Source organism: Falco biarmicus, chromosome 2 (assembly GCF_023638135.1).
Source record: "Falco biarmicus isolate bFalBia1 chromosome 2, bFalBia1.pri, whole genome shotgun sequence".
Taxonomy (NCBI): domain Eukaryota; kingdom Metazoa; phylum Chordata; class Aves; order Falconiformes; family Falconidae; genus Falco; species Falco biarmicus.
Window position 1 is genome coordinate 4,560,867 of NC_079289.1, and position 16,002 is coordinate 4,576,868.

Consider the following 16,002-nt stretch of genomic DNA (forward strand, 5'->3'; position numbering starts at 1 on the left):
GAAACGGCTCCACAAGCCTCCGGCCAGGCTGAGGCAGCGGCAGCCGCCAGCACCGCCCGGGTTTGCCCCAGCCCGCCTCGCCTCCCCTCACCTCAGCACCGAGGGCCGCAGCGCCTCGCGCCCCCCCGTTCCCGCCTCCCGCCGGGGAGCCGGGCGCGCATGCGCGGTCCCGCAGCCTCCCGCGCGCTGCCGGCGGCCGCCCAGCGCCTGGCGGGGGAGGGGGGGAGCAGCGCCGCGCCGCCCGCCCCAGCCCGCCGCGGGGACGGGGCTCTCCCTGTCACTGCCTTCGGCTGCCCGCGGAGGGGCCGCGCCACCGGCCGGACCGGGGATCGCGCTCGCTTGCTGACCCCTGTGGGCGGGAGCGGGGAGCTCTCTCCTCTCAGGCTGGGGGGAGACGGGAGGCGCGCCCGGCCCGCCACGGCGGGGCTGAGGGAAAGCAGAGCCCCCTTCCCCCCCTCTCCCCGCCGCCTGCCTCTTTTCCACCGCAGGGGGAGGCCGTCCCTCTCCTCAGCCCTTCCCCGGCGGGGCAGGAGGGGAGAGGGATCCCCGCCCTCAGCCCGGCCGGGCCGGGCTCTCCTGTCCTTTGCTCCCCGACAGGCGGAGGGAGCGTCCGAGCTCTTCGCCTGCGAGCAGGTGCCCACAGAAGCTGGCTCCTACCTCGATGGGAAGGAGTGGTCGTTTTCCCTCCCTCTCCCGCTTTCTCTTTCCCCGTAGGTGTTGGGGCTGGACCGGGGTGAACTCCTCCAAGTCCTTCGGCCTCTGAAACTCCCGCCATGGCCGCCGGTGGGGCCGGGACCTCGCTGCTGCTGATGGCCGGCATCACGGTAACGGTGGGGCTGTGCAGGAGGCTAACCCGCCGCCGGCTGCGCGCCCACCCGCGCCTCTGCACTTTCCTTTTGGAGATGTTTAGCACCTTCCAGGTGTGCGCCTGCACTAACGAACTCTGCCTGCTCGGCAATGTGGAGCCGAAGCCGCATGCCGCCCTCACTTTCACCTACGGCTTCACCGTCCTGCACGGCCTGACTCTGACCGGCAGCACATGCAATCCCTGCGGTACCTTGCAGCCGATGTGGGGCGGTGGGACATCGGTCAAGATGGGTGGACTCAAGATTGCCGCTCAGTTCGTGGCTGCAGTGCTTGCCAGAGTGTTTATGAACTTTATCTGGAGCCTGGGGATGGCAGAGCCACATTTTGAGGCGCTCTCACAGGGCTGCAGCAACCCCATGCAGACTACAGAGACGCAGGCGTTCTGCATAGAACTGCTCTTTTCTGTCGTTTTCCAGCTGACCATCCTGCGAGTGGAAAGTGTTAATCCCAAATACAAAGTCCATTTGATTGCACTTCTCATCACCATGCTCGTGTATGCAGGTTAGTCTGTTTTCTATTTACCCTCTCTGTTCCTGCAAGAAAGTTGTAACAGGCTTTTTTATTTTCTTAAAAGTGTTGTTACAAAATTATTTTTCTTAGATTACAAAAAATACATCAAGAAAAGTCTTTGGCCCTAGGTATGCAGAGTTCATGTAAAGTTTGCCTGTCCATGTAAAGCTTCCAGGCAGCTGTGGGGTTAAGAATGAAATGAGTTACAAATTTTAAATTATGTCAGATCTACAAATAAATATGGTTAGGAGCATCACAGAACACCGTTAAAATATCTCAGTGAAGGATGGTTTCATAATCTGAGTTTATATAGCGTGAAAAATTTCATACAATGTGCTGTCTGATCTTTAAGTGGCATTGTGAGAAAGCACCACTGTGCATCAGAAAAAAAAATGCTGACTGTGCAAGGGCAGGGTCCAGACCAGTAATATGGAAGTTCTTCATTTAAATAATGCATAATTCATATCAATGCAGTTTATTTAACTGTGTTAAATCAGAAGCAGGAATGGTTATTTTTAGCATGCATGCAGAAATGGTAAAATAATACCTCATCAAACCAAATTTGAAAAAAGAAAAACACCTAGGTGCTGGTTGTATCATGGCATTTACAAGAGTCTTACGTTTCTGTAATGCCCTGTGTGTCCATGACCTTGCTTCTGCCTGATTGTCACCTCACGCTTCCCAGAGCTGGGATGCTGTCACCTGCGTAGCCTCTCTGGATCAGTGGGAGGGAAGAGGTGAAGGGCGTCAGTCTGAACTTCTGCTGGCTGCTGATGTTCCCTGTTGTCCCCAGTTGAAGTGCCAGAGTGGTTATGTCACTTGAGGACTGCCCTGCCCTGCAGTAGGTTGTACTGGGAAGGAGATTTCTGTAGTTCGGGGTTCAGGGACGTGAGAGAGAGATCGTTACAGAACTCCCTGCTTGTGCTACAGCACCCACCACACAGCAAGTCATCTAGGAAATTATCAAATCCGTTTATGGGAGAGGGAGATCACCCTCTTATCTGCAAACATCTGGGATGTCATTGATGTTTTGTCCAAAAAGTTTAACTGTATTATGCTTTCTAACATAATAACATATAGTAGAATACAGTACAGTCAAATTTTCAGATGTATTTATTAAAAAATACTTTACTCATTATGTTTAGCTGAAATTAGCTAATTAAGACTCTGTAAGATTTAAAGTCCATGGAGAGTTTTGAGAATTAACTTAGCAATGTGAACTACTTTCTAAAATTATTTTTTGAAGGCAGAGGCAAGGTGTCAGTGCATTTTAGCACATTAAATATATTTCTGAATTGCTCAGTAAAAGTGTAGCCAAAGATTATCCTCCCTCTTCTACAAGCCTGGATTCCTGATTCTTAACATTCTTTTCCTGCTTAGCAAGTAGTCATATAAAATAATACGCGTCACATTCTCTTCACTAGTTCATACAAAGAATTCATGCCCATTGTCGTTGGCCAGGCTGGCCTCATATCTTTTTCTAGCAGGAGAGGGGGTTGTGTACCAAGTCCCCTTCCTTGTCATAAACTTGGACTTGTTATGACTATCCGGTACAACCGATCTGTGAGTACTTCTGGGAAACATCAGACCTGCTGTGCCCAGGCCTCTTCCACATGCACAGTTTGTCTGTATCATGTGATACCCTGTGCTACCTGGACATTTTTCTTCTCATTTCTTTTAATCCAGAATCGAGTCTACTATAAAAATATATATGCATTCAAGAAAGCAGATTCTGAACCTAAGTAGTATAGGGGAAAATCTAATTCTTTCTTGTTCGTTCTGCTCCAGGCTTCCTAAGGTTTGCACTCTTTGCTGTACATTCATTTTCAAAAGAAAAGGTGGAAAGTGCCACCCTCCTCCTGCAGCAGTCACGAGTCTGGTGCTTACTGTGCACTCCTAAGGTGTGGACTGAAGCCTCATGAAGTAGAAGAAAGGACAAACCCCAAGATTCCTATCACTGAGCTAGTACACAAAGAGTGTGGGAGCAGGCTGCTGCTACTTCTTTCTTTCTGTGATCAAGTCACAGGCTTGCACTTAACAGATCTCTTTTTCAGTGGAAGGCTACGTAGGTACATGTGGGATACCACAGAGGTTCTCAGACCTTTCTTGCCACCTCTTTCCCTTTGCCTGCATCTGCACACCAACATTCCCCAGGATATCCTCCATTCTCCTGCCGCCTCCATTTTGAGGGCTGCTTGGGACCCCCTTCCCACAGCCTCCTGACACGTGCTGAAACAACAGCGAGTGGTCTGGTAGGTGGCCATGACCTGTGTCTGGTGCATATATACAACCCGCAGCATATCCTGTGGGTCTCGTGGCATAGCCCCAGCCACATCTGTTCTACTTCCAGTCTGAGAAACAGCGCTTTGTAGACGCAGTAGGAAGAGCAGCTTCCAAATTAGATGTTACAGATAGTGGTCAAGTTCTTGTCTACATACAGGCTTTGAAGATAGATGCTTAGCTTAGCCGGGCTGGATCACTCTCAGGAAACCTTCCGCACCTCTTCATGGACTGTTCATAAAGAACTTGAGTGCTTCTGTAAGAGGAACGGATCCTTCTTGTTCACCCAGCACCACAGGGCTAGGCAACCAGCACAAATTTAGGCAAAGTACCAGTTTGCCTAAACTAGCATTAACATTCTTCCTTTTTCCGACAAAAATATCAAATACTTTAGAATAATTTACGAATACTGATTTTTAAACTTCAATTGGATAGATACAGTGTTCTAGCAGGGAACTCAGAAAGGCGCATTACATTTACAAAAAAAAATTCATGCTAATGATTTCTTTTTACACTCTGATTTTAAAAAACAAATCCAGTCTGACTTCAGGACCCATGTTTATTACAGATACAAATTAATCAGAAACATTAGAAAATACATCTCATACATAGTACATCATATTTCATTCAGTGAATTAGGTTCTATTACAAGTTTGAAAGCTGTATCCTGTAAGAGGAATGACTGCTGTCCGAAAAGGGACTGTAAAGAATATCTCTTACTCCAATTTGGTTTGGGACAATTTTGAAGGATAGCCATGTCCCTATGGCTTACACCCGTCTAAATGTATTGGTACACATACAGGGCTCAAAAACATTGAATTGTACTTACATGGTTGACTAAGCAAAGTTGTTGGAAAAGATAAATGTCGATAGGTCACTGTTGTGTGCACCCCATAAAGAGTACTTAGGTGTGCCATGCAACTTACTTTGACAAATAACATTAGATTATACAGTATTTTTAAAATTACAAGCTTATCCTTTAGTTTTTCTTTGACTTTTTCATAGTTAAAAGTATTTTTTTTACATTTATCCTTACGCAGACCAAATTTTTATAGTAGTACAGACTGTACACAAAAGCTGCAATACTGAATTCGTAGTGTTCCTTATACTAAACAGAAGGAAAAAACCATTATGTCTTCGCATATTAAGAGAACAATTCAGAAGTTAAGGGTGCAGACCATACACATGTTGGTAAAGAATATTTTTGGATGTTTCCTCTGGGAAAACATTTAACTGGGGGTGGGGGGAAATACATCTTTTGAGGGCTTTTTCATTTACAGGAAGTATTACAATGAAGTCAGAATTGTATGAAATTGATTAATTTTTCTGAGCCTAGCATATCAAGGTAAAAATGACATATGTATTTTTAATTGTGGGTTTCTTCCTAATTTTGGTTTTGCCTTTAGTAATTTCAAAAGTTAAAATTACTTTCTCACACATTATGTGGAGCACACATCACTTCACATTTTTAATTTTTATGTGTACAACAGCAAAGATGTTACACTTTTTTTGCCATAAAACCATTTATCTTTTCTAGTACACAGACTGAGATGTTTTAACAATATTTTCAAATAAGATTATTCTAGTGGCCCTGGCCTGTCGTTGATATTCCAGTAGTTGTTAGTAATGAATATTGAAGAAATACGGCAGTTAAAACTGTCTAATGTTTAATGTTCAGAAAAAGCAACTGCATCCTTAGAGTGAAATTGTACTCTTAAATGTGCCTATGTAGGTATAAAAGCAGAAGCAGTGACTTCATAAACAGATTAAAGCAAAGTAAATTATTGTAGATGGCCTTCCTGGCAACCGTGGAGCTGTTAATGTGTCAGTGTCCAGAATAACAAACTGCACAGTAAATCTGAGTCACTCTTGAGAACAAGTGTGAAACCAGAGTAAACTGAGTAGCTCCACAGACATTAAAACCTTCCCAAACTGTAATAACAGTAAAAGAAATAATAAGGAGAATACAAAAAGAGAAATACAGAAGAAGAGAATGGCAAAGACCTTACTAAAACTTACAGTAAATGACTGCATGCTCCTAACAAATGAGGGTCTGCAGCAGCATGGTATTTGTACAAAGGGTAAGTTCAAAGCTCATACTAGTTTATTTGGGAAAAATCAACAATAAGCTTTAAGAAACTAGATACAACTATGTAATATTTTATGGGAATAGATTAATAGCTAAAACGGATATGGGGTGGTTAGTAACTAATAGCACAGAAATACAGGTAATTTTGCTATGAGTAATGCTTTTTCTGCAGGATTGCAATGGGAAGAACAAACATCAGAATTAAAAACACCTCCAGGTTCACCTGTAGTGTAATTACAGTTTAGTCCCCACAGTGTAATGTGATTGGATCTAGTTATTTAGGGAATGTTTAGGCAACTTTGTTTACATCTGAAGTCAGAGGTGAGGAAAGATGCTTGGCTTCTTTAAGCTTCCCTTTTCAAGAGAGTCAAGTCGTGTTTGCTTTTATTTTTCTACAGACAACATACAGAATGATTGTGAAGTCTTTCCCCACAGTTATTACCATATGATAAATCTCTATGTTCTATAAATAGATATAATAGTATTAATGTTCTAATAAGAAAGTATAGAAGTTAGCTTAGCAAGAACAATGCTTCACAGGTTTTTCCATTATCTCGCATACGTGTTTGTTACATGTGACATGGGGATGTAATGAAAGCTCAGTATGTGTTTACTAACTTGTGTGTCATTTCTGTCTCTTCTCAAAGCCCGATACAGACTATTCATAAAACAGCTTATAGTTTTATCAATGGAAACATTCAACACTAGCCAAAACCATCTCTTCAAAGAATACTTGCTAGAAAGAGATAAAGGAAGTTACAGCCTCCTTCAGATACCTTACACTTTAGATATTTTATTAAAGCATTTTAGAAAACTGTCAAACTGTTAATCATATCATTGGGTAAATAACTTCAGAAGAGTTTACCTGTTCAAATGGTTTCTGCTAATTTATTTTATTGCAGGGTATGTGTTGCTTGTAGTATCATGTATGTGCATTTCAATATTAATTTAAAATAAATAATAAGAAATATGGTTTAATTTCATATTTTTTTACATTTTTTTGCAGGTGGAAATCTCACAGGAGCAATATTTAACCCAGCACTGGCTTTTTCATTACATGCGCATTGTTTCTACGACAAATTTTTGAGTTACTCACTAGTATATTGGATAGCACCATCCTTAGGTAAGTTAACATTTTCTCAAATACATAAAAGTATTACTTAGTACATGGTTCAAAAATCAGGAAATAGGTATTCTTTATTAGATAGCCTGCCCATTTTCTACTTTAAATAAAATCCAGAAAATAGTCAATTATAACGTGTGTAGAAGTAATTCAGAATCATGGTTTCATTTTGCAAACGTAGGCTGTGTATTTTTAAATTTGTTTAATGCTCTATGTAGAGCACCTGTAACACTTTGTGAATTAAGCATCTAATCCTGAGTTTTAAACACCAGTTTTATTCACAAAATGGTATCTACTGGTTTGATCAAGTAGCTTTTTAGAAACAACCATATTCAGTTATATAATTGTTTAGTTTAGATGTCACATTCAAAGTCTACGTGCGTTTGGGATACACTCTGAGCAAGAAAATGTGCTTACCAAAAAACCGCAACAACACAGTTCTAAATGGAAAAAGGTTAGTGTTTAGGTTAGGGTTAACTAGTTGGTTATAAACCAGCAGCTGTTTACTCTGGAGCATGATCCTTTTGAAGCTGCTTATTTTTGGGGGCTTTATGCCTTGGTATTAAAATCCAGCCTGTTTGAGGTATGCTGCAAAATCTCTCACTGACCAAAGGCCCACTTGTAGATCCTCGCAGAACATTAAAAAGGAGGAGAGGCTACCTGAAAGTAAATATTAGCCTGATTAACCTCAGAAAGAGAAACTACTTGTTAGCTTGCACTTTCTGTCTGGCTTTGTGACAGTATACAAGAACATGGGGATGAATAATTAAAAAAACCAACCCACAGGTATTAGAACAAGTGCTTAAAATAGGCTTTCTCAATCAGTACTTTTAAAATATCAAAAACTTTATCTCCATAGTGTCTAAACTAGGCAGTTTCCATTTATATTTCCCCCCCGTCACTGTTTGTACAATCTGTTCTTAGTTTAAGAATAAGGAATATTAATAACTGGATTTTTTTTCTAACTCAGATTATGGTTTTGATTTGGAAGCTATTTATTTTAACCTCTAGTTGTGTGCAGTTGAAAATGCTCCATGTAATACTTCATGCCGTTGATAGTTTACAGTTGGTCCCTACCAATCTCGAGCTTTCTGCTTAGAGGGTATATAAAGAAGCAGTCTGCTAATCCCAGATTCTCTCGTGACTGTTAATCCTATTAGAAGGTACAACAGTGATGAAGGTACAACAGTATGTAAAACATACACAGGAAACATCTCAAAGAGCTCCAGTTATAACAAATAACTTTTTCTTGTTTGAGTTCATGTTGGGTGCATGTTCTATTTGCATTGACTCTCAGTCAGTCAAAAATGGAGACAAAGTTTTTAGTTTAACTAAAATTCAGATTAATGCAATTTTGTTACATTAGATATCCAAACAGGATGGCTGAACAATAGAATAAGCTTGATAAAAGCCTATGCACTGTTCCAGTCAGTAGCTCAAGAAATGTCTTGGGCAAAGCTGATGAGCACCAGCTGGGTCCTAACAGAATACATGGTATTTCTCAGAATTCAGGTTTAGCTTTCTGGTATATTAACTGATTTCAACTTGACAACCGTTTTGAGATTTTCCAAGTTCTAAGTTAAGTACTTGGGATTTAATATTTTGGCAAGTGATCTAAAGAAACAGGAGGCATTCTGAAACGCCATGTTCTACTTAGCAAGACGCATCCTTCAGAACTGCTTTGCAGAAAGCCTTCGGGTGATTTTGGCTAAGAAAATCAGCAGATGTTAACTCAAATGGAACCATGAGTTGAGGAATTTAGAATGTGATGAAGGAGTAATGTTACATTTCTATGAAAATTCATAATCAGCAGTTTATCCTTCATTAACATGTAGAAAATACATACAGAATGTATTGAATGCTGCTTCTTAATTTATGAGGGAAAGGAACTCCAGACCAAGTAGTTGTACAGGTACGAATACTCGGGACATTTCACTTCTTATGCAGTGTCACTACTGTAACAAAACACTTTATTACAGACCTCAGATCCCCCGAGGGGCCAAGCAGTCCACTGGTGGTATAAATATCTCATTACAAAACAAGGGCGTTTCATGGATACATATAGCCCTTGTCTTATAAACCAAGAGTTGTAAACAAATATAATGTGGCCGGGGATGCAATTATAGAGGAGATAATTATATTTGAAAACTCAATTGATGAATACAGGAGTGTAGATCTACAAATCTAACATGAAATTTTTCTTTTTTATTTATTTTAACATGAAAATTTTCTTTATTTTAACATGAAAAATTTCTTTTTGAGAATAAGAAAATAATTGGAATAGAATTTTTTCCTCCAAAATTGAACCAAATGATGAAGAAAGCACTATTTTAAATTTAGTTGTAAAACTTACTTTCAGAATCCATGTGTCAGCACAAATACTGTTTCAGACTTCCTAGAAACTGGCAGTGGTAGTGATATGCTAATCTGATGTCTCACTTTTCCCAGCATTAGCATCTCAGATTGTTAAATTACTTTGTTCTTATTTTGGGGAATTATTTTAGGAGTCTATGAGGGTTTTTTGTGATTTGCTATAGTAACTACCATATGCAGAACTGTGGACTAGCATACCATGAAACTTCAAATTGCCTGTGCAAAGTGCAATATGATCTCATTTATGGCCACAGCAAATACCCATGAGGACAAGGAGACTTAGACCGTTCAGTACACAATGGATACCCTGATAGCTGTTGTTTTATGTCAACATTGAAACAATTTTCTTAGAAAGGGCACTTAAGAACAAGAGGAAAATTGATTATCACCTTCACAAGAGGAGGAAGTGAAAGTTTTCTTTCAGGATAAACAAATCTACTGGTGGCTTATGGTCTTCCATGGATATAATCTTGGAACTGCAGTTAAGGATTTATTTTTCCAAATGGCTTCACTGACATTTTGGTGAAGGTGATTCTCCAGTATCATTAAACCAGCTAACTTCTGTAGTAAATGTAGGTGTCAGCAAATGTCTAAAACTTTTAGCATAGGCAGGCCTAAATCCTGCACTGTGAACACAGAAGCAGTAAATACTGGTGGAACGAAGATTGCTTCTGTTTTACTGCCAAAGGAATTTGGGTTAGTTGTCCAAGCATGATTATACTATTAGTAATGATGGGGACCAAGCTAATGCTTCTCTTTGAGTGCTAAGGAGATGGCAGCTATGAGTGGAAGAGCTAGTGACAAGACAGTGGACATGAGGGTGATAACATGAGAAGCTCTTTTCTGGACAAGTACCAGCTTAGCACATCTGGCTAGGTTTCTAACATATAAAGTCTCCTACCCCCTGACCCTGGTTCTCCTAGGGGTTTTCAACTATGCAGACATCATCTGGCAAGAGCAAAACTCTTACAGCGAGTGAACGGCATCCAAGAAGTTCCTAGAAAACTGTCACTAATCAAGTCTAATTCAAATACTGGACAGCCAGTGGGTGGTAATCCTGTACTTGACCTGCTTACAAGCATGGAAATATGGGCAGTGAATGTGGGCACTTGGGTTGTAGCTCTCACAAGAGTTCAGGGTCCAGAGGAAGACTAGGAAGGCAAATAGCAGAGCTGTTCAGACTTTGGACTTTTGCTTATTTAGGAAACTGCTAGGTCAGTAGTAATTCCCTCAGAAGCTGGCAAAAATGGGAGAAGTATCCCATGGAAAAGTGATTTTTCAATAAAGCTTATTGAGAGCTCAGTAATGTTTTGATGTGCAGGAACAAGCTGTCATGTAGTTAGACTGGGAATTTTGACACAAAGCCTTTCCCTGCTGACTAGACAAGAAGCTTCCCTATGAACAAAGGAGAGCACTTAAGAAGGCAAAAGAGGGACAGGCAGCAAGGGAGGAGTGTAAAAGCTTTGCACAGACATGTAGGAACAGAATCAGGAAGGTCAAAGCTAAGCTGGAACTGAGACTCAACTGGAACTAAGACTAGGGACATACGAAGTTACAAATACGCTAATCACAAAAAAAAAAAAAAAAAGTCCACAGAAAATGCAGGTCTATGGGCAGATGGGAGAGACAACCTAGTGATGGATGACATGGAAAGGGTTGGGATACTCCATGTCTTTTTTTCCCCTCAGTCTTCCCAAGAAAAATTTGCTCCCAAACCTCTGTGGAAGGTTTCAGAAGGAAGGCAATAAATAGTAAGGGAGCCACAGGGTAGGACCAACATAGAGAAGCTCAATGAATGCCAATCCATTGGTTCTACTGGGAGTCATCTAAAAATGCAGGTAGAGTTGGCTGATGCAGTCATTGTCCATCATTTATGAGAAGTTACAGCAGCTGGAGGAGATCCTGACAACTGGAAATGTGCTAATACTCCGCCTGCTCTTAAGGAGGAGGAAGAGAAGCCAGGTAAATGGTTTGTTGCACCTCAGTCACTGGGAAGATGGTGAAGTATCTAGCCTCGGAATCCATTTCCAACAATGTAAAAACAACGGTAATCAGTCAGCACAGATTTAGCCACGGCAAGCCACACTTGGCCAGCTTGATTGTCTTCCACAATAAAACAAACGTCTGTGGAATGAGTGGGGAGCAGCATACACAGTATACCTTCACTTTAGTAAGGCTTTTGACACCATCTCCCACAGCATTCTTGGTTCAAAGTCAAAGAACTAGGGGTCACGCAAAAAGATTGTTAGATGGAATAAAAATTGGCCAAACCACTGACCTCAGAAGGTAGTAATTGACGGGTTGGCATCTGGCTGATGGCCAATAACATGCAGAGTGTGCTGGTGTCAGTACTGGAGTTGATATTCCTCAGCATGTTTAACAGTGTCCTGGATGTAAGTTTGTTCACAATAGTTTGTTCTCTCTGCAAGTAAAACAAGCCACACAACTCAGCACATTGGTGTCAGCACATCATGGGACATTAGTGTCTCCCTCTGCTCAGTGCTTGTGAGGTGGCATCCGGAACATGTCTGGTCTGGAGTCCCCCAGTTCAAAAGCAATGTGGAGAAAACAGAGGATCCAGTCAGCGGAGGACTACTAAGATGGTGAAGGGCCTGGAGTACCTGATCTGTGAGGGGAGGTTGACAGAACCGATCCTCTACGCTGATGTGAAATGAGGTGAAAGGGGTGTTTTAAGAGCATTCAAGCATTACTTGAGGAGTAGTTACAAGGATGACAGAGTAACTGTTTTCATTGGCAGACAATGTAACAGCAAGGCCGCACGCTGTGGCCAGGGATGTTCATAGGTGCAACCCCAGGGAAACCTTCAGAGAAGGGTTGCAGCAACATTGAAACAAGTTACTGGAGAAGTGCTACAGTCAGTCTGCGGAGGTTTTGGACTGCCCTAGACAAAGCCATGCATGGTGACCTACGGAGGGTGGGCAATAGTCCTGCACTGCATGGGAGACTAGAGAGAATCCCTTCCAATAAGCGTTTCTGTGATCTAGGAAGCTTCATAAAATACAAGCTATGTGTGAGGAATGCTGTCAACCAGAACACTCTTCATTTCTGAAACAGAATATACTGATTTTTTCCAGGAAAGGGGGGGGGGGGGGGGGGGGGCGGGGAAGGTCTTAAACTGTATTTAGGTGCCCTTCTTTAGACTCAATGATTCTGATGGGCCCATTCCAACTTGAGATATTCTTATGGCTCTCATGAAGAACATAGTCTCTAACTTCACCATTTTTCAGCTTTGGAATAAACCCTGAACTAGAATTATCCAAAAAACGCCAAAACACAAAACCCACTATCCTATACCTACTTGCAATGGCTAAAATAGATGTGGCTATCAAAACAGACTGCTAGGCTGTTGGCTGAGGAATGGAGGTTTAGCTGCTGGTTCAGTTATTTACATGTCATTTACAAAGACAGGCCTGACACAGCCACAGGAAGGTGCACGCATTGGATTCACCTGATCAAACTGCTCCACTGTTGGCTTGGCTTGTACAGATCAGAATTAAAACATTAAATATACAAAGAAAAGCATTAACTCCTAAGTATCACTTGCATGGTCTGTTGAAGCTTTCTTTGGGAAAAAAAACATTGTTTGCAAGAAGTAGATTGTCTCTAGACCCTCTTGATAGAAAATTCTCATTTTTCTGCAATCCCTGCTGTATTGCATTGTCTAAAAACACTCGAATACTTGAACATAATGTTTATTTTCTGTACCAGTACCATGTCCTTCTCACAAACAAATAAAGGTCCTTTCTGGGATTTCTCTTTTCAGGTACAATACTTGTGGCTTTTATATGGGATGAAATCCTTCCTCGGATATCCTGAGATATCGAATTCTGAAATCTATCAGGACTACATTAGAAAATACTTTCAACACCTGCAGACATGAAGCTTTCAGAAAACTGTTGAAGTGGACTTTCATGCCATCTTTCAGTTGTATTTTCAGATTTCATGTTTGAAATATTTGACTTACAACTTTGTATTCAAATACTTATTTTGTATTAGCACATTGGGATTTTGAAAATATCTGCCAACAGTTTCAGTTAAGCCATATGAATGTGAAGGACTTAAAACACCAAAACTTTGTCACTTTAGCCATAAGTGCCACTTGCTGACCTTTATTACAACAGCATGCAAAATTAATTTTAGAGAAATACCCAGTCCTTTCAAAGTTTGATTTTATTGGTTTTTTTCCCCAGAGAAGGCACCTGCAAAAAAGGAGCCGAAGATTTCATTCTTACATTGACCTCATCATATTCCTACTTGCAATATACATGCCTCTAAAAGGAAGAGAGGCTACAGTACTCCTAGAAAAGCCTCCACAGCTCTATTCTAGATGTAGCCTACACCAAAGTTAAAGTCTGTAGGAGCAGCGTTGTTTTAACAATACCCAAGTCCAAGTAAGTAACACCTCACTTCCTTTCGGGAAGGCTTTGCCCCATCCTGTCCCACTAGTCCATTGAATGTTTATCCTGGTTGGAAGGAGCAGTAGTAAAGTACCATAAAATTCTGCAGACACACACAAAAAGGCATTTTAGGAAAAAAAGCAAACCACCAACTGCTTTATCTGAGATAACTGCTGCCTCTTCATATAGTAAAACAGACACAGTAAATAAGGAAGAATCATGTGAAACTTTGTTTGTCCTTGATTTTATGTAACTCTTATCAGATATTTTTCTTGAAATGAATGAATATGCAATATAGGAGAATAAATGAAAAAGCTAAAACTACAGGAAAACTACATACACAAACATGCCCTTTATAGCCTCAGCTGAGAACACCACCAATAGGTACTACCCTCTGAAGTTCTGTTTCTAGTATGAGGTTTATTCTTCTGGATGCATCCTGATTTTTATATATGCCAAAATATATTTTTCAAATTTAAGACTAAATTCAGTTTTTCACTTTTTGGCTATGGGTTTAAAAGGAGAGATGGTTAACAAGTTCTACAATTTCTAACAATCTCAGTAGCTGGCCCCTTGACTCATTACCCAAGTCACTGTGCAGACCATTTTTTAAGAGAAAGGGAGGGAATCAGACCAGGGCGGGGGGGGGGGCTACAGTAAAATCATGAACCAAGTCTAAAACAGCTACTGTTGTCAGCTATCTTTTTTGCAGAAGTTTGGAAAGTAAATATTTACAGGTAACTTCCTGTTCCAATAAAAACTTTTAATTTTGCAAGGTACCTTACATTCCAAAATGAAATAAACTGTTTGAATGTGCTTTTCATACAAGAGTGTCTTATCCATGACCCTGTATTTGGTCATTAAAATTAAAAAAGAAAAAAAAAAAAAAGGAGCTTGCTAATACACTCATGAGAACTAGAACTGCTAGGTTATCGTTCCGCAGCTCTTTGATAGCAGTGTGAGTAGGCCTACTAAAGAATCGTATCTTTGGTAAAATTCTTCACAGCAAGGACTACGCACCACCACACTGTGAGCCTGGTAAGTCACAAACCTTTAGCTGGTTTTACATTCACCTGCTTAGTTATAAGTCTGCCACAGAGGGCTGCTAGAATAGAAACCTGATGCAAGAGACCTCTGAAAAATAGAAGCAGTACATGGTATAAAAATACGTAAAACATGCTTTGGGAGGCTTCTACCTGCCACTTTCCTGCTTTCCTGCTTTTTATCCCTTTTACCTATTTTTGAAGTGATCCATACCTTTCTTTTTTCCCCCTCCCTGGGACTTCGCCTCTACTAGCGTACTCAAGTCCAGATTTTAGCCTCATTTCTTAAGGAATTGAGCCTTACATAATGAACTGATTTGCATGTCTCCTTTGAGCCCATGAGGCCCACAGGGTAAAAGTCTCACAAATAAACCTCAAAGGGAATAAAAACAGGCGGCCAGGGAAAACAGAAAGCAGAGATATAAACCTACAGGCAGCCAAGGTTTGTCAGATTAGAGGCCCTACTTGAACATCATTTCCAACAGCCTGCAAAAGCAAAGTCCGTAAAGCAAAGAGGTCAGATCTGACTTCTGTGTGTCTACATAGTTTATTTTAGCCTGACATATAGGTTAAAAAAGACTGGTACAAATCCGGGTGATCAACAAGTAGTTGCTGTTCATAGCCACTGGAAGTAGAATGTAAAAGTAAAATCACTAATAAATAAACAAGCCTTAAATTGACTAAATTAAGGCAAAACAAAAGCAAAAAAACCAAAAAGTAGCAGAAAGAACGAAAAACAAAATTAACTCAGGAACTGAAGAACTTAACTATTTTGAGTAGTACAGACAAAAATTAGTATTTTACATTCAAAGTAATGAATATTTATGAAGTCTAACTGTTCCCCAGAACACTTACACATAGCTTGAATACAGAGTTTTATTAAAACTTGTCGATCCAAACAAAACACTCCTCAACACTACCTTCAAGGCTCATCTGGGTTTGTTTCTATCTCACCAAAATCAATTTTGCTCTACTGATTTGCCTGGAAGCATCATAAGATATCTGCTGGAGCTCTTCATAAGTACAAAACAAATTCTCCCTCTGGAGCTTCCTGCTGCTCAGAGCACGAGAATACTGAGAGGCGCTGCATACAGTCCGGCGGCCCGTGGGTTAACTGTGCCCAGCTGCCAGGGTTTGTAACGGAGTCTACGAAAAACAAAGACCACACTCCCAACAACTTAAGATTTACACTGAAAAAAACCAGCAAAAACCCAACCCCCAGCCTGTTTTAACAATGAATAGTGATTCTCCAAATCCCAGTGCAGAAATTAAAGCATCACTCTGTACCCTGCTTTGTTA

At 41.0% G+C, this 16,002-nt stretch overlaps 1 protein-coding gene across 1 annotated transcript; it reads left to right on the forward strand.

The window, feature by feature from the left end:
* Positions 1 to 240: 240 nt before the first annotated feature.
* AQP11 (aquaporin 11) lies at positions 241 to 14,488 on the forward strand. Its single transcript, XM_056328136.1, has 3 exons — positions 241 to 1,368; positions 6,753 to 6,869; positions 13,027 to 14,488. The coding sequence occupies exons 1-3, from the start codon at positions 774 to 776 to the stop codon at positions 13,077 to 13,079; spliced, it is 765 nt and encodes a 254-aa protein (XP_056184111.1). The 5' UTR covers positions 241 to 773; the 3' UTR covers positions 13,080 to 14,488.
* The last annotated feature ends 1,514 nt before the right edge of the window (positions 14,489 to 16,002 follow it).

What these genes read in the sequence shown, in the direction of transcription:
- AQP11 (XM_056328136.1), top strand. Translation starts at nt 774, where the DNA reads ATGGCCGCCGGTGGGGCCGGGACCTCGCTGCTGCTGATGGCCGGCATC. An exon ending in CACCATGCTCGTGTATGCAG is followed by an intron (nt 1,369 to 6,752) that starts GTTAGTCTGTTT and finishes ATTTTTTTGCAG; the next exon opens with GTGGAAATCTCACAGGAGCA. An exon ending in TTGGATAGCACCATCCTTAG is followed by an intron (nt 6,870 to 13,026) that starts GTAAGTTAACAT and finishes TTCTCTTTTCAG; the next exon opens with GTACAATACTTGTGGCTTTT.